At 40.9% G+C, this 23,695-nt stretch overlaps 1 protein-coding gene across 1 annotated transcript in view; it reads right to left on the minus strand.

Moving 5' to 3' along the window:
* Positions 1-6,294: 6,294 nt before the first annotated feature.
* CEP350 (centrosomal protein 350) overlaps positions 6,295-23,695 on the minus strand; it is a 147,295-nt gene continuing 129,894 nt past the window's right edge. Inside the window, exons 37-38 of the mRNA XM_045028635.1 lie at positions 22,934-23,056; positions 6,295-10,450 (exon numbers count right to left, since the gene is read on the minus strand). Coding sequence (XP_044884570.1) covers positions 10,286-10,450; positions 22,934-23,056 — 288 coding nt within the window. The 3' untranslated portion in view covers positions 6,295-10,285. The remainder of the gene's footprint in view (positions 10,451-22,933; positions 23,057-23,695) is intronic.

Raw genomic sequence — 23,695 nt, forward strand, 5'->3', positions numbered from 1 at the left:
CATTTATGAGCCAGTGCTTTCAATGCACAGGGATTAGCACAGAGATCCTAATGCATTCTAGCAGTTTTGGTTGCATTTCACTAGGGAGTGGGATTAGCATGTAGCTCTCCCCATTCTTTGGTAGCTGTGGTTTGGGGCTTCCTAAACATTACTGCCCTGTGGTGTCTATGGATAGATTTCCAGATGGTATATCACAGAGGTGGCCAACCTGAGTCTGAGAAGGAGGCAGAGTTTACCAATGTACATTGCCAAAGAGGCACAGTAATACATCAGCAGCCCCTCATCAGCTCCCCCACCTACTGGCAGCCCCGCGGATCAGAGCTTCCCCTTCCCTCCTCGCACCTCCTGATCAGCTGTTTTGTGGCATGCAGGAAGCTCTGGGGGGGAAGGGCAGAGCAGTGAGTGCCCCCCAGCACATTGGAAAGTTGACACCTGTAACTCCAACCCTGGAGTTGGTGCCTATTCAAGGAGTCGCATATTAACTTCTGAAGAGCCGCATGTGGCTCCGGAGCCACAGGTTGGCCACCACTGGTATATCATTTATTTTGTGGCAGTCCTAGTGACCATCAGGTTCCCAGTGTACCAAGTGCAGTGCTAATACAGATAAAGAGACAGTCCCTGCCCCAGTTCAGTGCTCAGAGGGATGGGGCAGATTAGAGTACCCGGAGAGACTTACTCAAGTCCCTGTGTCCTCCGCCCAGAACTAGGGTGACCAGACGTCCTGATTTTATTGGGACTGTCCTGATATTTACTTGTTTGTCCCATGTCCTGACTGATGTTCGGTCGGGATGCGAATTGTCCTGATATTTTGCCCTCCGGCGCACAGGCGGAGGGGACTCGTGCCCCCCACCCCAACTCCCCCCCAGCCCAGCCCTGACTCCACCCCTCCCTCCCTCATTGGATCCCTCCCCAAAGCCCCACCCTGGCCCCGCCTCTTCCCCAAGCACACCGCATTCCTTCTCCTTACCCCTCCCTCCCAGGCTTGCGCTAATCAGCTGTATGGCGGTGCAAGTGCGGGAGGGAGGGGGGAGAAGCAAGACGCAGCAGCCAGTTCAGGGGAGGTGGAGGCAGAGCGAAGGCAAGCTGGTGCAGGGGAGCTGGGCATGGAGCTTCTGGTGGGTGATCAGCCCCCAACAATTTTTCCTGTGCTCCAGCGGCTCCCCCCCACCTCTTAGGTTTTTTTGGGGGGGAGGGTTGCTCCGCCGGCACCCCCCCCCCGCATCCCGATATTTCATGTGTCTCATCTGGTCACCCTACCCAGAACTCACACCCCCCCCATCGTAGATATAATTTGTGGTTACCTTTTCTTCACTGCTAAGGCCATCAATGGCCCTCGCCTATATTACAAAAATAACATAATTGAACTGTGGTGGTTGTGGTGAGGTGTTTATTGCTTCTCTAATGCCATAAGAATGATTCAACATTTCAAGGAAGCCTCAGCCTTTTTACAAGATATTCGCATTATGCTCCTCACCATGCTTACTCATTCTTCAAGACAGGACATTCCAGTCCCACCATATGAAGTGGAAGGTGACTCAGCTTCTCTCAGCCTTGGAATAATTTGATTTGATTGGTTAAGCTCTCCTCCACTCTAGCAATTGCAACAGATGGGTCCATCTCACCTGGCATTAGGGTGCTATGAAAAAAACAAGAACTGCATCTTTGCTTGCAAGGCATTGGCAGATACTTTGCAATGCTCCATCTCTTCTAAGGGGTGAGTTAGAAGACTGAGTCCTGACTTGGGGCTTCCACTTTTCTGCCATAGAAATGACAGCTGGGGCTGTTGCTTTACCATATTGATTCTTTCTCCAGGGCACATCTGCTTATGTCATTTTAAAGAGACAGCAACTTTATTTCATTAAGTTACTCTAGCATCATGAATTACAAATGTGTTAAAAATCAATTACTTATTCTCCGGCAATCCTGCTAAAAAGCCACATCGTCTTATCTAATTAGCCCAAATTTTATGACTCATTCTAGCTGCAACTCTAGCATCTTTATACATGCATCAGTTATGCAAAGTGAAGGGAAAGAGTCCACACCTCAAATGTTTCGACTCCTTACAAAGTGACTCTCTTCCATGTTGCAAGTTATTTTCCATGCTTCCTGATACCCTCAGAGCTAGCTTGTAGCTTGTTATGACCACCCCTTCATTAGTCCAAAGATGGGAGAAGGAAGGATGGCACACATATCCTCATTCATTGACAGTGCGTGCTTTTCATTGTGTAATGATGCTTGAATAGCATTTTTTTAAACCCTCTCCTAAAGAGGAGACTGGATGTTTCCTTCCCCTGGAATTGGAAAGAGCTCGACTGTAATTGTAAAACAACAGCAGCTGCCATTGTGCCAGAAGAATTAATGAAGGATCAGTTTCTTTCACACCTTTTACTTCTGGAAGAACTTTTATAAAATACATGTATTTTAAAAGTCTCCTGGTGAATTGTTTTAAGATGAAATCAAGAAGAGGAAAAATTGGTCCCTTAGCTCAATGTTAAGGTCAGATCTCATATGGCCCCTGTTCTAGGGCTCACTGAATAAACCGTTTTTCCATGGACTTCAATGAGCTTTGGATGAAACCCATATTGCCAAAGATCGACCATTCTCATAGACTATAAGAGCCTCTATGATGGTAGTATACTAGATTGGAGAGGGGTTAAGAAAATCCAGACTGATTTACTTATATTCAGCCCTTGGCTTAGTTGAAGGGACTCCATGAATGCAAGTGTTACAAGATTCCTTACTTGTGTAGCACTGTCACAAAGAAGGGTTCAAAAAGGCCTCAAATCGTCATGAACAACTTAAAAATAATGTGATTTTAAAATTCATGTGGGGCTCTTTTCAGTTGCCCCCTAGTTTTTGAGACTTTACCTGGTCATGTTGTCACGCTTGACTCCACAACTATGAGCCCTAAGAACATTCATTCTTTTTTTTAATTAAGGCCAAGAGTCTCACATAGTCACATGACTCCAGGAGCTTGGACTTAAGACAAACACTAAACATTGTGAGACTTGTGCTGAAATTGTGAGCACTGGCAACACCGTCAACTAGCACTTTATCCTGGGATTTTCAAAGGAGCCAGAGGGAATAAAGTGTCCAGTTACCATTGAATTCCAGTTGACAGGTGTGGTAGTACCAAGACCCATAAATAACCTGATTGAGTTTATATCTGGGCCTTCATTTTTCCCCCTTTAAATCCAATTTCTTCAACATCTAACATTTACGTATAGTATTTTATTTAGAATCACCCTAGATACCACCTAAATCAAGCACCACAGAGATTAAAGAGACAGACAAATCAGACTTCAAATCCAGGCCCTTGATCTGTCTGTTGGTGGAAGCTACCTGCAACTGATCTCAGTGGGATGATTGCTATTGAAGAAATGATTGGGGTCCCAAATATTTAGTCTCCAGTGGTGAAAAACTAGGCTGAGATGAACATCTAGATTTGAAGCCAAATAGGCTTCTTTTTCCACTCTTCTAACAAGGTTACCTCTGAGCTGCTGCAGAAAAGGAGGCTACCTTTCCTTAGATGTCCCTTTTCTTCCTTGATCCTACTTTAAGTACCCTCTCCTATAAACACCCATTGGCCCCCTATTTTGGTAACCATTTGTTTTCCCATAGTGTCTGTTCTTCATCCTTGCCTGGAGATTTCCGCATGTGTATTTCAAACAGCACCATATTCTAGAAAGGGCAGGAAGGGCACAGGAAGAAAGAAGATAACACTCAGGGGTGGGATGGTCACTGGTACATCTCTATTTGTTCATTTGTTACTTCAGACTCTGCTGCATCTCACTTCCTTCTCCAGCAACTAGTGCACTTCCCAGCCCTGTGTTTTGCTTGCATCTCCAACCCTGATCATGCCATATACCGTAAACATTGTTATAACCCATACATATTTCTTCCAGCCAGCCTGCCTTCCAGTTACTCATATTTTGGGCTGGACTCCCACAGAATGGTAACATCAGGTCAGTGAGCCGCAACTGTCCTCTTCCAATGCTTGTGCTCTAAGGTGGGCTCCTGGAGCAGTGTCTTCTGGCTAGCACCTTTCTTTCTGCAGTCCATTCATACGAAGGACTGAACTTTCCAGAAACGCTTTGCTTTGCAGGATGCTCCAAAATCTGAAGCAGTGTTACATTTCAGGCCCAACAATGTTCTTCACCAAGGCATCGTAGGCTGTGTAGCCCCAGATTAAGATGCAGCTGAGTGTACAATAGATCCTAGACAGTGCCCACCAGAATTAACGCTGTGGACTTTAGGAAGTACCTGCCCTGGCATTGCTCACTCAGAGAATTTCATTAGGTAACAAAATTCTAGGGCTGGGAGAGCTTGTTTGAAAGCATTTATAATGTGATTGCACACCTTAAGTGGTGCAGGGAAGTGTTAATGCTGTAGATAGTCAATGCCAGGGTGAAGTAATAGGAATTCGCAAATAAGGGAATAATATGGGGCTGCATCAGCTGGTTTACAGGCTGTGTTGGGAAAGGCCCAAAGCAGTGATGCAGCAGTTTGCTGCGCCATTCTCCAATTAACTGTGGCAATGTTGTCCTTTGCCAAGGTTTTCAAAAATGAAGACAAATCCAAAGATTAAGTTTCTAACCTGAAATGCACCCAACACTGATTCCCAGTGAATATGCTCCCATCGTGAGCATAGGCATTATGACAGCAAAATGTGTCCTAAAGGACAGGCTATGTAGTGGAAATTAGTTCAAGGGTGGGGATGGACAACGATGCATGCTCTCCCTGTTTGAAGCACCAATTTAGACACTACTCTGTTACACTCATTTGTTCAACCAGCAACCCACCTCAGTGCTCTGGTTTGCACAAATCCAAAAGCCTGAGTGAATCGATCACTGTAAGACTTGATTCTAACTTGGTTTCTACATGCTAAGAATTTTCCAAAACATTCCTCGTTGGGAATGAAGTGCTTAATTCTCCGCTCACTTTCTACTTAAACAATTTCAACCACACATGAACAATGAACCAATCTGAAATCTGACATGGATCAAGTCCTCACAGAAGACTGGATGACTTGATTTGTAAAAAACCCAAAAGGTTATTTACCTTACAGTAGCTGTGGTTCTTCCAGATAGGTTGTCCGTGTGGATCCCACTTGCGACACGCATACACTTTGTGTCTATGAAGATGGCACAAATGCATCGTGCCTCAGTTTCCCCATCTGTAAAATGGGGACAATGAGGCTGACCTTCGTAAAGCGCTTTGAGATCTACTAAAAGCACTGCATAAGAGCCAGGTATTATTAATGCAATATTAAAGTTGTGAAATCAAACACTCAGATTCCCAGGAAACTCCAAAAAGATAAGGTTGCTCTGGCAACAATAACTCTCCCGTGATTCATATAAGTAGAATTCATTATGCCTCTTTTCCTTATTAAATGGAAACCCTAACCTATTACTCTATCAATGTACAGCATAAAATAAACAGGATGTGTAATGTGGAGGAGTTAAAATAGCTAGACAGCAACCTTAGTTGTAGGAAAATCTTGATCAAAGTGCTTGATCTTGCAACCTTAATATTGAATTAGTGCTAGTTTTTTTGCATTTAATGATGACAAGGGCTGGTTGTCATGAATCCTGTGATTTCTGCAATTTAAAGTCAAAGTTGTGGCTGCTCAATAGCCTTCTGCAGATCTCCATTAGCTTTCATTTTTAAAATTACTACACTTCTAACCCTTACAATTATGAAGGTAATCTTCCAAATATGAATCAAGTGTAATGGATGCAGTGCTGCCTTCCTAGCAACCTTCTGGAGAACACTCCTTTTTACTATATAAAGATGAGTTCAGAGAAGACAAGAGCAGACCCATAAAACCATCTCATTTAGGAATATATAACAAGGTCTAGGATCATTTCTAGGAAAATTTTATCCACTTCTTAAATATATTATTAATATTTCCTATTTGAAACAAAATAACACATTTTTAGTATAATTTTAAAAAGAAGATTTTTAAAGTCCATTTTGAAAAGTTTACCATGACTCATTTTTAATCTTTCCAACTGAAAATTGTGACTTGTATTTTTGAAAAACAAAGCAAAGATTTTTTCTATTTTTTGCCACAACACTCAGCCAGCTTTAACAAACATGCAAGGACACGCTAAGGTATTATTACAATTAAGGCAATTATAATGGGATTTAGCAGATTGTAACTGGGAGCCAAAGTGCAGCATCAGAGATAAGGTGGAATATGTTACCAAGAACAAATCCACTGGGCACCTTCAGAATTATCAGCTATTTGTGTAATTACACTCCATTTTATAAAGAAGCAGGAAATAAGAATTAATTTATAAATCAGTTTATTTACAGGTTTTATCCTCAAAGTACATTTCAGTTAACAAAGATATTTACATTGGTGTACACAGGGACAACCCTGGTTATTTTACAGTTCATAATTACAAAAAACCCCACATCCTTAACTCTACTGTGCAAAGCTGCACTGGATGCGATTATTGGCTGAAAACTGGCATGGAAACCAGGTTAACGGGTTATTTACACAAACACAGTAAACAGGTTTATTTATTTTAATATCTGCACAATACAGTACACAGGGAGAGAGGGTCTCCCAAGGCGGCTTTGCAAATGTATATAAAAAGGCTCTGCAAAGTCAAGGAAAAAACCTATTAAATGCAGGTTAATTACAGTACTCCTTTTTCATCTGTATATATTTTTGCATTTTTAATTTTTATATTTCAAATATGTTCTGGATATTTTGCTTTTCTCCATTTTAGCTGATTTGTAAACACTTCAAAATTCCTACAATTTGAACTAAATACCTTGTAAGTTTCAACTGTTACTCTGCTGAATAGAATTTATTCTCCTAGTATTCTTAAGGGATCTGAAAGTCTGAACTACACTCAGTTCTTTGCAGAAGCGTTATTTAAATGCTCTCTAACGCTGTGCTACTGAAAATCTTTTGCACATACACAATTTATTCAAGTATTGCAAAAAGCTAAGGCCACTTTTTCAAGAAAGGAAAGTGAACAAGACAGATTTTTCAAACAGGCCACAAAACCTTATGAGCAACAAAACCTTTTCTGAAAGGTAAAGTAGTAATAGCCCAGATCTGTACCTCAGGCATTATCCTAGTCTGAGAGAAGTGGTCTCTCTCCATATTCATACAAACCTGGGCTGTTCTACCTTGCATTAACAGACCTCCTCCTAGACTGAAAAGGGACATAGGTCTTCATATCAACTCTATCCAGCACTTTCTGACTCTGCCATAGAGGGCTCACCCTATTTTTGGGCTCAGAAAAATTCTGGAGTTTCCATGTTCCCTCAACCTTGGATTTTCCAACACTGCTGCACCAAGATAATTCAACCATGACCCAGACAGAACACCTTGGGCTTGACATAAAAAGGGGGGGGGGGGAAGAGAGAAAATTCAGCTTTTCTTTATTCAACTCAAGGCTTCCCCATACTGCTTCAACAATTGATCACAAAGCCTGACCTGGAAGGACCATCACCAAGTGTCGATGATCATCAGTCCTAGCCTCCATTGTACCTCAACAATTATCTAGTGTTGAGAATGTAATTTAACAGCCATAGTTGTTTTAGTCTAGGCTGCTCCCATTACGAATTGGTACCAAAAATAAATGGTGATCTCTCCAAAACCATTACTTTAACACAGTTTCTTTTTGCCCAAAGACCTGGAGAGGTAGCAACTGTTTCTGCAGCTGATACCTAGATATTTGCTTACTCAAGCCAACAAGGGCACAAGTAATCTCCATTCTTCCACATCTTGAAAGATTGCCAGTACAATACACTCTCTGCTGGTGCATGTACCACACATGCACAAACTCTGTATCCCAGCAGGAAGCCTCAGAGATGCAGTCCATCTTACTATCTCAGCAATGGTCATGGTTCCTAGGGATGGAGACTAACTTATTTCTATGATACCCATGCCACAGATGTACTTTGTAGGTTTCTCTCCTTCTGCTAGTACTCTGCCCTCTTCTATAACTATGTATAAAAATAACAATATTCTCTGTTGAAAAGAAGATAGGCCCAGGAAAAGGAAACAGACAGTGACCTGATTAGTAATACCATACTGGTTAAACAGCAGCTGTAGTTGGTTTTTGTCAAATGCTTAAGACAATGCTGAGGTTTAGCATCAGAATGCTAATTTACAGACACAAGTGAATCACTCATGAAAAAGATGCATGCCACCCATGAAAATCATCTGACTTCTGGATAGCTAGAAAGAACGCTACCACATACGGATTGATACGTGTGCCCTATCTGAGGTGTTCCAAGACACTATTTGCTCCTGTTTGTTGTTTGCTCATTAAGCTCTCATGGATATGGCTCACCATTAATAACTCACACATGAGGTGCTGGCACTACTACATCTGAGAATCTGATTGGATTGAAAAGCCAACATTTCTCAGTGCTGTCCCTGATTTAAAGAATTACCAGTTGTGTGTCATTGTGCAAAATGCAAATATTCCAACGACAGTTTCTCAAAAAGGAAAGATGGAAAGAGAGAGAAACATAACGGAGCAGTAGCACACGTATGCACAGTAGGAAATCCAAGAAACAAAAACAGATGGAAGGAAAGGAGCAGAAATCTCCCCACATGCATATCATGGGCTGCAGCATCTTTGGGTGCCTCCTAACATGCTTTTGCATGCACTTCAATACTCCAACATGCCTGGAGAATATGAATCTGCTTTGGGTCTCATCCCATGTTAGTAAACAGGACTTCCATTATTAAGGCATTAATACTCAATCCCAGATTGTCTGTGTTCATCCAAGAAACACAAAAAGGGAGGACAGATTAAGAAAGCACTCAAAGACGAAGGGCACAGCTCCAAAAATACAACACGGTGGCTGCCTACTGCCTAATGCTCTGGAAAAATAACATTTGTGAGAAGGAAGGCAGGTAATGAGGGAGCAGGAAATATTTTCACATCTTGTCTTCAGATTACTCCCTTAAACACTCCACAATCACTGAAATTTGTCCGGATGAGGCTCTTTTCATAGTCTTCCCCTTTTCTTCCCACATTTGACCACTGAAGTTTGTTTCTTTTTGACCCCCCTGTCTCAAGAAGCTGGATTTTTGTGCAAAGAATATGGACCCTAGAAGTTTCCAGGACAGATGCAGTATTACATAGGTACCTTTCACAGGTTCTGCTGTTTCAAAACCTAAGACAGTGCAACCACTGCACTGGACACTTTCCTTAACTCCAATGTAATAAATTATCTTAAAATAAGTTAAAAATCCCACAACCACAGAACAAGTACACAGTCAAGCACTGGACATCACTTTCTTTGGTGAATACTCATTTCCCTAATCGTTCAAATATCAGAGAAGCAGTTTTATTAGGGTTGGGTGGTAGCAAGGGAGGAAGCCGAGCTATTGAAGGCCAAAGTTTTGTGAAGAAACATTTTCCACTCCTGCATGTCTACTGCCTGAGAGAATCCTGAGTATCCATTTATCTAAGAGCTGCTGGTAGTTCAGGAGATAAAGAAATGCTGCATGGTAGGAGTAAAGCTGACCAACGTCTAGTCTAGTCTATTATGCCCAGTTTTTGGTGGCCTTTACTTTGCTCTTAACTCTTGACTGAAGCACATTAGACAGGAAACAAGTAAGAATTCTTTAGATCAATGCAAAAAAGCAAGCTCATCCATGTTCCTCTTTGTTAGCCCACCGATCATGTCTGGTACCACATCACATGAAGAAAGATGGGAATGGACTTCAAGGGAATTAAATGGACTCTCAAGTGGAAAAATTGATGCATATTGTTAGGACTGCAGATACAAAGTGGTTAATAATGTAACACTATTAATTGCTGTAATGTCCATTTATGGCTAAAAACTGACAAGCAGTTATCAAAATCACCCAATACACCTTTCTAAAGATCACTTCAGTTTAGATTGCTGACAGCAATTTTGGGCCAAGTGACCAGTACCTCAACCCAACCACATCCAACCACTTTCAGAGTACAATCTGAAGTTCACAGTCCCAGTCTGAGACCATGGAGAGGTGCTGACATATATTCTCTGTGCTGAATTAGCAAAAGGATGGTGTGAACACACCACAAGCCAGCATCAAGTGAAGGACCATGCTTGTTTACAACAACAAATCCAGTGTAAGGTCTCTAAAGGCAGCGGGATGTAATACTGTGTTCCTTTATCACATCTGAACTGCCTTTAAAACCATGTATGTAAGTCCAGCAGCAATATTGCTATGGTGGAGATGTAGTATATGTCAGGAGTCAGAAAGCCCATGACAAGAAGTTTTGCAGTTTCTGGTTTATTATCACGGATGTCACAAAAGCAGTAGTCTCCCTTGTTTTTCATTTATCTGGTTCAGAACATTAATAGTGTCTCTGATTAAGGCCTCGAAGATCCCATCTGCCAACTGCATCTTCACACAGAGCTCATCCTCATCATAATTCACCCACTGAGCTTCTTCCTCATGGAGTTCCTGCACCTTGGATTTTAGAGGAAAAAAAACGTGTTAACACTCCATTGTTTCTTGGAATATTATTCTTCAGGCCTTCTAGGACAAGTACAAAACAAGCACAGAAAATGTAGAATAAGAAATAACTGGCAATGACAGAATTGTTTTTATATATAAGTTGTTCCACAACAATTCTTAGTGCAGTAAAATGAAGAGTTATATTATACAGCTGATCTCTTAACCAGATACATTACTTTTACCAGAATATTTTTACTTTTTAAATTTTTCCCCTTTGGCTTACTGTTCATTTTAAAGAAATCCATTCTATTTTTATATAAGTTTTGTGCTTGAAAAACACTACTGATGTGTCATCATTCCTGATCAATAGTGTGAATTCAAATTGAAATATTCTTAAAAATTAATTTTTTATTTATAAAAAGTCAATGATGTGATCAGTGTTGCACAAAAGAGGAAAATATGATTGAAATCTGTAAGAAAGTACAAAGAAAAACAGAGGGAGGAAGAAGGTAGGTGATTAGAACATGGCTAAATAAGCATCAGAAACCCATAGTATCAAAGAAATTTACATTTTACTACTAATTCTCCTGACGGTAGAATAAAAAATGCTAGCATGCAATGCTGTTGTGCAATACTATGATATTGCAAAACGGTTTCTTTGTATAGCATATTTTATGCTTCACTGCTCTTGAAAGCATTACTACTAACTGAGTTTTATGCTACGTACAGCTAAACAATTTCTAACAATTTGATGATTTTTCTTTTTCTTGTCCATGAGCAGATCCCGCAGTTCTTAATTGTTATTCAAAATTACCCCAGATGACGGGCTCCATTCAAGAACACAGACAGAAATCATCAGCAAATAATGCATAGTCCAAAGGCTATAGTCAAACTGAATTTTACAAATATTACAATTTGAAATTAGACCTTTTGAGCATTCATGCTAAAATTTTGCTTCCATATGTATTCACATTAGTAAACCTTGAGTGTTTTAACTTGCTCAGAAAGAACATGAAATCAAATAAAACATTCTTTTGAACGCTAGGGAGTATCTCTTGAAAACTCTTCCACTATTTGCTCAGCTTCAGTGCTAACCAACACTGAGCCATGAACCTTATATTTGGCACAAGAGTATCTGTTTACCTTAATTAAAACATATTTATATTATATAATCAGAAAAGGAAAAGAAGGAAACCTCGTTGTGGATAAAAGCTATCCCAAAATACATATGGACAACTAGTAAGAAGATCAGGCAGACATTACTTTGGAATACACGGTCAAAACAAGGCTGAAAAACTTTGCTTGTGATAATTTTATTAGTTATGATATCAATATCTATGGTATTTTACTCTATTTATATAATAAGGGAGCAGGGAAAGAGGGAGAACTGAAATAAACCCAGTACCCTCTTCCTCTTTGTTTAGTCTTTTGAGTTGTCTACACAAGGGGACTTCATCTGTTGAGAATGTGAAAGGGGGCAAGCTACTGTACAAGAATTCTTTGCAATTTAATAATCCAAAAGTAATGTGAAGGCCCAACAGGCTGCAATGGAGACCATAGAGGAACAGAACTTCCAAGGTTCTAGCTATGTCTACAAGCCCTCAGTAATGCACGTGGTTTCACAGTTTGACAGCTCCTTTATACTTATTGAAGAGTTTGGGAAAAAAATGCACCTCATCAAACAAGCGTGAAAGGGCAATTTTTAGGTGTCCTGCACTTTCATTAGTGCTCTGCACGCTTCCATAGATCCGCCCTAGTGTAGTTAAAGAAACTGTCATTCATACATGTATAAGACAAAGGAAAATCACTCCCTAATCATTCCTTTTTGTCATAGCAGTATGGGGGGAAAAAAAGAGGGCTAACGGGAACCAACAGTTAAAGACAAAGTGCTATGGCTTTGACTACAAGGAAACAAGGTGGCAAAGACTCTGTCAACCAAGCCCTGTATATCAGAGGTCAGTCCTTTCACTTCCCCCCCAGAAGGAGAGGTTCTGAGAGGCCAGTGTGACACTCTATAACTCAGGGGAACACCCTGCACCCCCACGTTCATCCTTATATGATTGTGTGGTATCCAATGCAAAGCTCGTCATGTCGGGTGACTTTGGAAGTCTCATGATGCACTGAACATTGTTGTTATAGTAATGTTATAGGTTGTAATTTTATGTATATAGTTTTGAGGCTGAAAATGTGTTCTCATGGCTTAAAAAGAGGCCCAGGCAAAAAATTCCAGGAACAGAGGCCCAGGCAAAACTCTCCAGGAGAAGAGGGGCAGTTCACATCTCATCAGGGCATGTATGGGACAAACCCAGCCCAGCCTCACAGGAACAAAGGACACTGGCCTAGGCAGCGACAAAGGATCTGTTGGTCTCTTGAGTGAGTCACCCCCCTTCCCTTGGTTAGTTTGGGACTATGATGAGATAATGCTCACCTGAGTTGGGGGGCAGGGGAAGCCAAGACGGAAGACAGAACATGATAAAAGGGAGAGACACTCCCATCCACCTCTCTTCCACCTCCATCTACAGACACCACCACCAAGCAACTTAAGCACTGATCAAAGGGGAGAGCCTGGCTGAAGGGCAACCAGCCAGCTTGTGGTGAGAAGAACCTAAGTTTGTAAAGGCACTGAAAGTGTTAAGATCAGCTTAGAATGTGTTTTGCTTTTATTTCATTTGACCAAATCTGACTTATTGGGCTTTGACTTATAATCACTTTAACTACAAAGATGGATTTTATAAATTTGTTTGTTTACTCTACCTGAGGCAGTGTGTTTGGTTTGAAATGTGTCAGAGACTCCTCTTGGGATAACAAGCCTGGTACGTATCAATTTCTTTGTTAAACTGACAAACTCATATAAGCTTGCAGTGTCCTGTGGGAATAACTGGACACTGAAAGACGGAGGTTCCTAGGGTTGTGTCTGGGACCAGAGATATTGGCTAGTGTCATTTGGTTGCACAATCCAAGCAGCTTACATGCCAAAGGCTGTGCGTGAACAGCCCAGGAGTGGGAGTTCTCACAGCAGAGCAGGGTAAGGCTGGCTCCCAGAGTGGAGGGTTGGAGTGACCTAGCAGATCACCGGTCCAGATAACACCAGGGGAACATCACAGACAGTTAAAGAAATTAGAAAAAGGTATAAGAATATAGGGTGGCACCTCTCCTCAGAGGAAAGGAGGGTGGGATGAAGGATGACAGGGGAGAAGACTAAGAAAAGGAATTACAGAGACTAAATTTCTTTTGTTCTACACCACTCTTCTCCTACTCTTCCAATGGATTTAGTCAAAGACATACACTGCATGCACCAAGTGGTGCTCTGTGGAGGACCTACCTTATCATGCTGATTGCAGAACTCTACAGCTGAAGAAACACTCAGGTGCAGGCAGTCTAGGTGATAGTGCTTTATGAACATGGGTGGAGAGTGCCATGTGGCTTTACATTTTTTCAAAGAGGCCTCAGTCCATGAAGTTACTGAGACACCGTTAGTTGGTGATGTTTGACCAAACTGGTACATTAGCACTTGGCTGGCTAATAAGCAAATGATACTGGTCATTACCTATCTGGTGGTTAAAGTGAGTTTTTAAACACTTGCAGCAATCTTAAAAGCACAAAAAATTGTTGAAACTTTCTGAAATCTCATGAAAGAGTTCAGTAGAACTTCACACCTCTGACACCAGGATTGAAGTTTCCCACCTTGGAGAGCAGCAGGGCTTGGATAAAGTTGTGAACAGGACAGGTTAACTGAAGCAGAATTCATGTCCCCCCTCAAGGATGAATTCTGGCAGGAAAACAAATACCATCTTACCTGGAAAATACTGAAGGAGGTGTGCACAGATGTGTAGGAGAGAGAGAAAATGAGGGAGCTTAAAATTCTCCCATCTGTCTGACAAGGTACTATGACAATTAAAAGCAGCACTTCAAAAGGGTAGCTTGGGCAGCATCTGCAGAAGGAGACTTCCTCCCGGGATTCAAATGCAAACATATGGGTACCTGCAAAATGAAGGACAGGTCCCACTGAGGAGTTACTGGATGATGCAGGTGTCTCCAACAAAACTGAATAAAAATCAGCTGGGAACTAGTGTCCCTGCTCCTGAAAGAACTCCAATAAGAGAGAGGACAGAAGAGCAGACGCTTAGGTTATAGACACTGAGCTCTTTTTGAAACCCTACAAAGAGGGCATTAATATGTCTTGCACAGGCACTGATATTCTTCTTGTTGCCCCACTGAACAAAAAAACGGTTCCAAATTCATGGGTATTTCACAGGAGTAGGCTCTCTGTTGCTAGCTAGAAAGACTGCAATTTCAAAACAGATTTCCTCTTCTAGTAAGCATTTTGCTTTATTTCCAATCTCTCCAAATCACACTGAAAGAGGAAGATTGTGGGCCTTGGATCAACAGGTCCAGAAGGTCAAGCAATGGCCAATGACAGGCTCATCAGCTCAAAAAACTAAGGGCATGGGCCTTCAAGAGGCTTGACAGCATTACCTCTGCTTTGTCATGCTTCACCTTCCTCAAAACTCTGAAAAGGGATAGAGGAAGAAAGCAGTGGTATAGCTCCTTATCCTAGTCCCATACAGGTGGGCAGGTGACCAAAGCCCACAGGTAAGTAAAAAACTTGGAGACCTGGGAGAAGGGTCGAAATTTGGGGGGAGCATAGGCTGTTATAGCAGGGATAAGGGAGAGACAAGACATAACTGAAGGTAGGGGGGAATCAAATCAGTATCTTAGATGCCTGTATACTAATGTGAGAAGTATGGGGAATAAACAAGAAAAACTTGAAATGCTAGTAAATAAACACAACTATGACATAGTTGGCATCACAGAGACTTGGTGGGATAATACATATGACTGGAATATTGGTATAGAAGGGTCTTGCTTGCTCAGGAAGGACAGGCAGGAAAAAAGGGAGCTGTTGCCTTATATATTAAAAATATGTACAATTGGCCTAAGAGTTGCGATGGAAATAGGAAACAGACTTGTTGAAAGTCTCTGGATAAGGATAAAAGGGGTAAAAAACAGGGTGATGTCATGGTAGGGGTCTACTACAGACCACCTAACCAGGAAGGAGTGGTGGAGGAGGCTTTTTTTTTTTTAAAACAACTATCTATCATCCAAAACACAGGTCTTGGTGGTGATGGAGGACTTCAACTACTCAGACATCTGTTGGGCAAATAACACAGCAGGGCACAAATTATCCAACAAGTTCTCAGAATGTATTGGAGACCATTTTTTATTTCAGAAGGTGGAGAAAGCTAGTAGAGGAGAGGCTGTTCTAGATTCAATTCTGAGAAATGGTTGAGAATTTGAAAATGGAAGGCAGCTTGGGTGAAAGTGATCATGAAATGGTAGAGTTCACGATTCTAAAGAATGGCAGGAGGGAGAGCAGCAAAATAAAGACAATAGATTTCAAGAAGGCAGACTTTAGCAAACGTAGGGAGTTGGTAGGTAATAACCCCTGGGAAGCAAGTCTAAAGGGAAAAACAACTGAAGATAGTTGACAGTTTTTCAAAGACATAATTAAGGGCACAAGAGAAAACTATCCCACTGCATAGGAAAGATAGGAAGTATGGTAAGAGACCACCCTAGCTTAACCAGGAGATTGTCAATGATCTAAAAAAAAGAAGAAAAAAAAGAAAAAGTCCTACGAAAAGTGGAAACTAGGTCAAATTATAAAGGATGAATATAAACAACACAAGTATGTAGGGACAAAATTAGAAAGGCCAAGGCACAAAACGAGTTCACACTAGCTAGAGATTGGACGTCTAACATAGTGAATGCCAGTGAAAATGAGGTAGGATCAGAGGCTAAAATAGGAAAAGAACAAGTTAAAAATTACTTAGACAAGTTAGATGTCTTCAAGTCACCAGAGCCTGATGAAATGCATCCTAGAATACTCAAGGTGCTGACTGAGGAGATATCTGAGCCATTAGTGATTATCTTTGAAAAGTCATGGAAGACTGGAGAAATTCCAGAAGACTGGAAAAGGGAAAATATAGCGCCAATCTATAAAAAGGGAAATAAGGACAACCCGGGGAATTACAGACCAGTCATCTTAACTTCTGTACGTGGAAAGGTAATGGAGCAAATAATTAAGCAATCAATTTGCAAACATCTAGAAGATAGTAAGGTGATAAGTAACAGTCAGCATTGATTTGTCAAGAACAAATCATGTCAAACCAACCTGATAGCTTTCTCTGACACGGTAACAAGCCTTGTGGATAAGGGGGAAGCGGTAGATGTGGTATATCTTGACTTTAGTAGAGCTTCTGAAACTGTCTCACATGATCTTAGAAACAAACTAGGAAAATTCAACCTACATGGAGCTACTAAAACGTGGGTGCAAAACTGGTTGAAAAACCGTTCCCAGAGAGTGGTTCACAGTCATGCTGGAAGGGCATAACGAATGGGGTCCTGCAGGGATCAGTTCTAGGGCCAGTTCTGTTCAACATCTTCATCAATGATTTAGATAATGGCATAGAGAGTGCACTTATGAAGTTTGCAGACGATACCAAGCTGGGAGGAGTTGCAAGGATTAAAATTCAAAATGATCTGGACAAACTGGAGAAATGGTTTGAAGTAAATAGGATGAAATTCAATAAGGACAAATGCAAAGTACTCCATTTAGGAAGGAACAATCAGTTGCACACATGTAAAATGGGAAATGACTGCCTAGGAAGGAGTACTGCGGAAAGGGATCTGGGGATCATAGTGGATCACAAGCTAAATATGATTCAACAATATAACACTGTTGACAAAAGGAAAAAAAAAAAAAGAAAAAAACCCAACATCATCATTCTGGGATGTATTAATAGGAGTGTTGCAAGCAAGACACGAGTAGTAATTCTTCCACTCCACTCCGTGCTGATTAAGCCTCAACTGGAGTATTGTGTCCAGTTCTGGGCGCCACATTTCAGGAAAGATGTGGACAAACTGGAGAAAGTCCAGAGAAGAGCAACACAAATGATTAAAGGTCTAGAAAACATGACCTACGAGGGAAGATTGAAAAAGTTGCGTTTGTTTAGTCTGTAGAAGACAGAGGGGACATAACAGTTTTCAAGTACAGAAAAGGTTATTACAAGGAGGAGGGAGAAAAATTGTTCTTCTTAACCTCTGAGGAAAGGACAACATGTGATGGGCTTAAATTGCAGCAAGGGAAGTTTCGGTTGGACATTAGGAAAAACTCCCTAGCTGTCAGGGTGGTTAAGCACTGGAATAAATTGCCTAGGGAGGCTGTGGAATCTCCAGGTTAGACAAACCTGTCAGGAATGGTCTAGATAATACTTAGTCCTGCTACGAGTGCAGGGGACTGGACTAGATGACGTCTCAAGGTCCCTTCCAGTTCTATGATTCTATGATAAATATGCTTGTGGACAGGGCTTTAGGCCTAACGGCCCAAGTGAAAAAGCAGGGTACTCTGGCTGTTGTTGCAGAGGCAAGCCAATCTACTATCTGTGCCTGAACATAATAAAAAAGCATCAAGATCTTTAGAAGAGGAGGGACCTTCTTGAAGACTGAAGGGGAAATTTTCAAAGGTGCAAAGGGCAGTTAGGTACCGAATTTGCAATGAAAGCCAATTGGGAATTGGGCATCTGTGACACTTTGGGGTTCAACCCAGACCAGTAAGGGGTTGCGTCACTGCCTGCCCTGAAACTTGGAGCGCCTTAAATGCAATGCTGATGTGGCTAACAGCCTTGACACCAACAGCCAGCTTACAAGCATGCAGATCACACCCCGGCTTCTACCATCCAGTTACTTTTTTCAGGGTGATCCCAACACTCTCACAGTCCCAAATTTTCCCCCAAACTGTCTGCTCTGCAGTGTCCAGCCCTCGCCTTGATCATTTACAGAAGTGATCCATTTCACTGGTCCCTTAAAGAGAAAATACCTAGCAGCGTATTACATTAGCTGCGTAAAGGAACACTATTTTAATCAAAGCAATGAATGGTTTATAGTAAAAATTAAACAACTTTGTTAAACAAGAAGTCACAGGTTTAAGTGATACCAAGTATAAGGAATAAAGATAGAACAAGTCACAAGCAAACAAAAGTAAAAATACGCTTCTAAAACTAAACCCGATTGTACAAGAGACTCTAGTTTGTTAAAAGATGTATTTCGCAGCAAGTCTCTTTTTCCAGCATGGCTGACCAGACTGTGGTCAGCCCCTTCACAGAGCTCAAAGTGCTCAGTTCCTTTATGCCTCCTTAGGTGAAGGATGCTTTGAGCCCTGCAAAATGAAAACTTCCAAAATTTTTGCAAAATCCCCTTCCCCCTCCATTTTTGACCAGCTCCAATATTAATGGAAACCTGATTGATGGGAGAGTTATTGGAATGCTGTCCTGCTTTGTGTGTTACTGACACTCCGGCACAAGGTTGTCTCTCTGCTGAAGGTAGGGGAATCCTCATTAGAGGTTGTCTCTGCCGATCATCCTTCCCCCTCAGTTTTTCTGCTCTCTTTTTGAGGTCTATTTTGTGCCTCATTCTGTGTAGAGTCATGAAGTTTAAGGCCAGAAGGGACCACCAGGTCTCTAGTTTGATCTCCTGTATATCATAAGCCACCACCACCACCCAGCACTAAACCCAACAACTGTACTTGTCCTTTTCTTCAGTTCTGGGCTTAGAAATGAGGAAAAGGGGAAAGACAAAGCTGGGTAAGAGGAAATAGGAACAAAAGGAAAAACAAAAGTAAAGAGAAATCTCTAAAATGGGGCCTTACATGCAGGGCTTGCCTGACAGAATTACCACCTCTTTGCTTCCTGGTAGGCAAAGTCACAACACTATAAGTACTTGACTGTCATTATTGGTAGTCTGGGAGAAGAGGAACGTACAACAAATTTCCTTGCCTATATTACAAACACATTACACTGGTGGTTTCCAAATTGTGGTTCCCAGCATGCTGGATAGTCACATGGTGCTGGCTCTCCTTGTTTCCAGCTGCTACATTATATTTAATACAGCCAAAAGTACACACTTTACTAAGAATACTTTTCCAAGTAAGCAATTGCTGTAATTGTCACAGGATGTTACACAATTATGAATGGGAAGGAAAGAAGCCTGCAAGAGACTCTACTAATGTCTCATTTCAGACAATGAAAGTTTTAGAATCTCTGCCTCACATTATTAAAAATGAAAATAATTATAACTTAATTTTCACTATGTTTATTTTCTGCGCTTAAATAGTCCTTTATAAGGAGCAAATCAAATTTGGACAATAAATCAGCCATTATAAACAGACTAGCTACAGTTTAACTTCTAGATTCTATTTTAGTATGATGACAATGTAACATTGGCAGAGCAGGTGCCAGCTGATGCTGAAGCCACAGGTCAATTCACTTGTGTATTAGTATAGCTTCAAGTAATTGTTAAATGCATAAGAGTGTATCTGGCGTTTAAACGTAATGAAAAACGAATGGGTTGTTACTTGCATTGTTTTCACTTATCTGTATCCTGTTATAATGCAATAGCAAATATTTATATTGTAAATACCCCTGTAACTAAATAACCCATCAGACAAGAAAGAAGCCTTTTGAAATGCAAATGAAGAACTTCAACAGAAAAATGCTAATTTCAAAGCAAGTGGTCTTCATGATGATTGGAGATCAAAGACTCAAAATGCATTCCTCACTCTCTGTCATCAAAGGAAAAGCCCATGTGAGTAGTGACCCTGTCAGGGTATGGCTACACTTGCAAATTTGCAGCGCTGCAGCAGGGTGTGAAAAAACACCCTCTGCAGCGCTGCAAATTGCGGCGCTACAAAGCGCCAGTGTAGTCAAAGCCCCAGCGCTGGGAGCGCGGCTCCCAGCGCTGTCCGTTATTCCCCACAGGGAGGTGGAGTATGGACAGCGCTGGGAGAGCTTTCTCCCAGCGCTGGCGCTTTGACTACACTTAGCGCTTCAAAGCGCTGCCGCGGGAGCGCTGCCGCGGCAGCGCTTTGAAGCGCTAATGTAGCCATAGCCTCAGCTTGATTTCTGTGAGAAGAAGCTTTAAGAATGGATTCAAGGAAAGAGCATTCATCTCTGGACTGTTTGGGATGTGTACCACATGCAAAGCGGAGATCCCAAAGACAATCTGGGTACCCTGAAAAGACTTTTGGGAAACTGGCAGTTTATTACATGACTGCCACCATTTGGAATTACAAAGAGTGACTCATTAGTGCATATATTTTACCTGCTTTAACCTCTTAATAACTTTCATTGCCTTTTCTTAGATAATAAACCTCTAGTTCATTTACAATAGAGTTGGCTGCCAGTGTAGTCTTTGGTGTAAGATATAGAATACCAACTGACCCGGAGTTCTCTTGGGACGGGAGGCAACCTTATGTGACATGATTTTTGGTTTGAGTGACCTTTTACCACAAAGTCCAGTTTGTCTGGGTGGCAAAGCCCCCTGGAGAATCCCAGGGGACTGTCTGTGACTCCACGGTAAGACTGGTAGTGATCTAGGAGTTCACACTTGTTATTGGCTTAGTGAATTCTAATTACAGAACACACTACCAGCTTGGTGTGTCTGCCCTGTGGTTGGCACTCAGTTGTGAGCCACTCCAGAGCATGACAGACAGTATTTGAGCTGCAGATATATTTCTTAAATAAACTTATACATAAGAACACAGCCGAAAACTAATGAAAATTTGTCTTCAGAAACCCAAGAGCAACAGAAATATGTCTACAAAATCTAAATTTGGAACCAAATTTGATTTGTTCCTTTAATGGACTATTGCCATGCTTAGGAAAACATGAAACTGAGTTTTCGAAATTCCAGTTAAATCATCATGTTCTATTTCTTTTTGAACACTGCTATTTAGCAAAGCCCCTGATTCAGTCAGTGATGCTGCCATGATCCAGTATTTGTATTCTCACAATTCATGACCACAGAAACAAAACTGGCAGATGCTGGAGGCTGATTAGGGAAACAGAGAAAGCTAACCAGCTGCTTAACAGTTTAAAGAGGTTTTAGCAAATATGTTTATAGAAAAAGTAGCCAAACCCTGGAAAACTTCTAAGCTAGAAGTTTCTCTCTTGGTTGCTTACATTGCAGTGATAAGCTTAGCAACTATGTCACTGAGCAATGCCAAATCCTAAAGCAAACAGTATATCATAGAGTTTGTTTGTCTGTATTTTTCCCATGCTTCAGCTAAAATGGTGGTTGTTTTACCTCTGTTTCTTTGTGAGAGTGAGGTGGATGAAACACAGGCTTGTCAGACTGTATTTATTAAAATATATGGATTAAAGTGTTTTAACCTTTTAACACCTGGATTCTTGTATGAAATCTGGAAGGTCTCAAGACTATTGTACATTAGTGTCTGAATTTTCAACCTCATTCTACCTGATTCACTTTTTTGAATGTTTCCAATTGAGACTAATTTATAACAACTGAAAGCTGGTACAGTGAGCTGGTGCAGACACACAATAGCTGCATGTTCCATACCTAATGTGGCTGTACTTTAGCTTATTATAAATTATATTAGTTACATCACATATACTAATAAAGCCCAGATATCTCAGGATACTTGACCCTAACTTTAAATCCTTTACCTAGCTAAGGTGCAACTTTGTCCCTGGCAGAAGAGTCTTCCTAATGCTTTGCTGGAAATCTTCCACAGGTGAGAGAACAAAAGACCAAAGATATCCATGGTTTGAATTAACTGGTAATTTTATATACCAATTTAGGATATAGTTAAGATAAAAGCAATGTGTTGGGAACTCTTATATTGCCAAGTAGACTCATCACAGACGAGTAAACCATTCAGTAAAACCACCCAAAAATCAACTTTAAAAAGCTTGCCCCCATGAGTTATCCTCCATCCCTGCACCAGCATTGGCAGCGTATATTGTTCAACAGAGCTTACATGCAGAGGTATTAGTGAACATGCTGGGGGAACCATGTGGCATAGCTGCTACCACAGTACTATGAAGAAGATATAGTCACTTTGAAATTATAATGCTATTTCAAATTCTGTACTGGTCTTAACTGCAGAACTCTTGAAAAAACCAAGAAATGCTGTATGAGAATTCTGTCACAGGAAGGAGCTTAATCTATTTGGATTTCAGTATCACTTGTCACAGTGGAAACAACATTACTAAAGAATAAATACTTTGGTTCATCAATGCAGAAAGCCAGTCTTTCTCCTAGAATTTGTGACGGGAAGGAATACCATTTTTGGTCCAAAGAAAAAAGGCTACCCTTTCAGTTATGCATTTTACATTGTAACAAATTCACTGTTTAAATTAATGGTTTTAACTTTTTATGCTTCTCAACTTTCTCCTCTTCTTACCCTCTCTACCCACACATAATGATCTGTTTAAAAGTTATTTTGTTCATTGCAAGTACCCAAAATAGACAAAAATGTAAGTGGACCATATGGAACTTACATATAGTTCTAAATTGTGCACCTAGGATTAACTACCTTTTGTCAAAAGGTTCATGCCTTCTTTTGAGATATAACTAACAAACACTTTGTATTCAGGGGATAGAATACAATCAAACTACTGGATGCTTTTATCCACTGACCAGTATATGATCCACTCTGTCCCGTTTCTTGCGTCCAAACTTCATCATCTTCTGCCAATCTGTTTTGTGATTAGGTTCCTTCCTCAAGCTGAATAATTTTAGAACTTCAGCTGCAATGAAACTCTAGGGAAAAGAAAAGAGGTAATATTGTATTTGAGAGAAGAAGTGAATCCCGTACAGAGTGCCTGCCCTTCAAAATCTGATCTTAAAATACAGGGTGGATTTCTGTTTAACTGTGAAATGTACATTGCAGTGCAAGAGATTTACAATGGAAGCATTGAGCAATAACCCTATCTTAGAGGCAACATTATGCAGTACATATACTATATTTTAAGAAGGGCTGAAATTTTTTTTAGCCTTTAGAGCTTTGACTAACCATAGAGCACAACTTTCATTTAAACAATACAGTAAACTGGAGACTAAAACTAATTCAGTTTATGACAGGACACTGTAGGAAAATAGGGTTAGAGACAGACAGTCCTTTATCCTTTTAACTTTATTCTTCCCAGCTATTAACAGTTCAGGGACAGCTATGTCTTGATAGACCTAGGTTCTGTCCCTGACTCTGCCAAAGATTAAATGTGTTATCTTGGGCAAGTTACTTTAAATGCAGTTCTACTCTGAAAAATAACTTTGGAAAAACAGCACTGGAGGCAAGGGATATTCCTTGTTTGTGTCCCAATGATTTCCATATGAAAAGTGCTAGCTTGACACATGTTTTTTTCTAACATACAGCCCTGTAAATTAAATCTGGGTTCAGCA

Source organism: Mauremys mutica, chromosome 8, assembly GCF_020497125.1.
Source record: "Mauremys mutica isolate MM-2020 ecotype Southern chromosome 8, ASM2049712v1, whole genome shotgun sequence".
NCBI classification, from domain to species: domain Eukaryota; kingdom Metazoa; phylum Chordata; order Testudines; family Geoemydidae; genus Mauremys; species Mauremys mutica.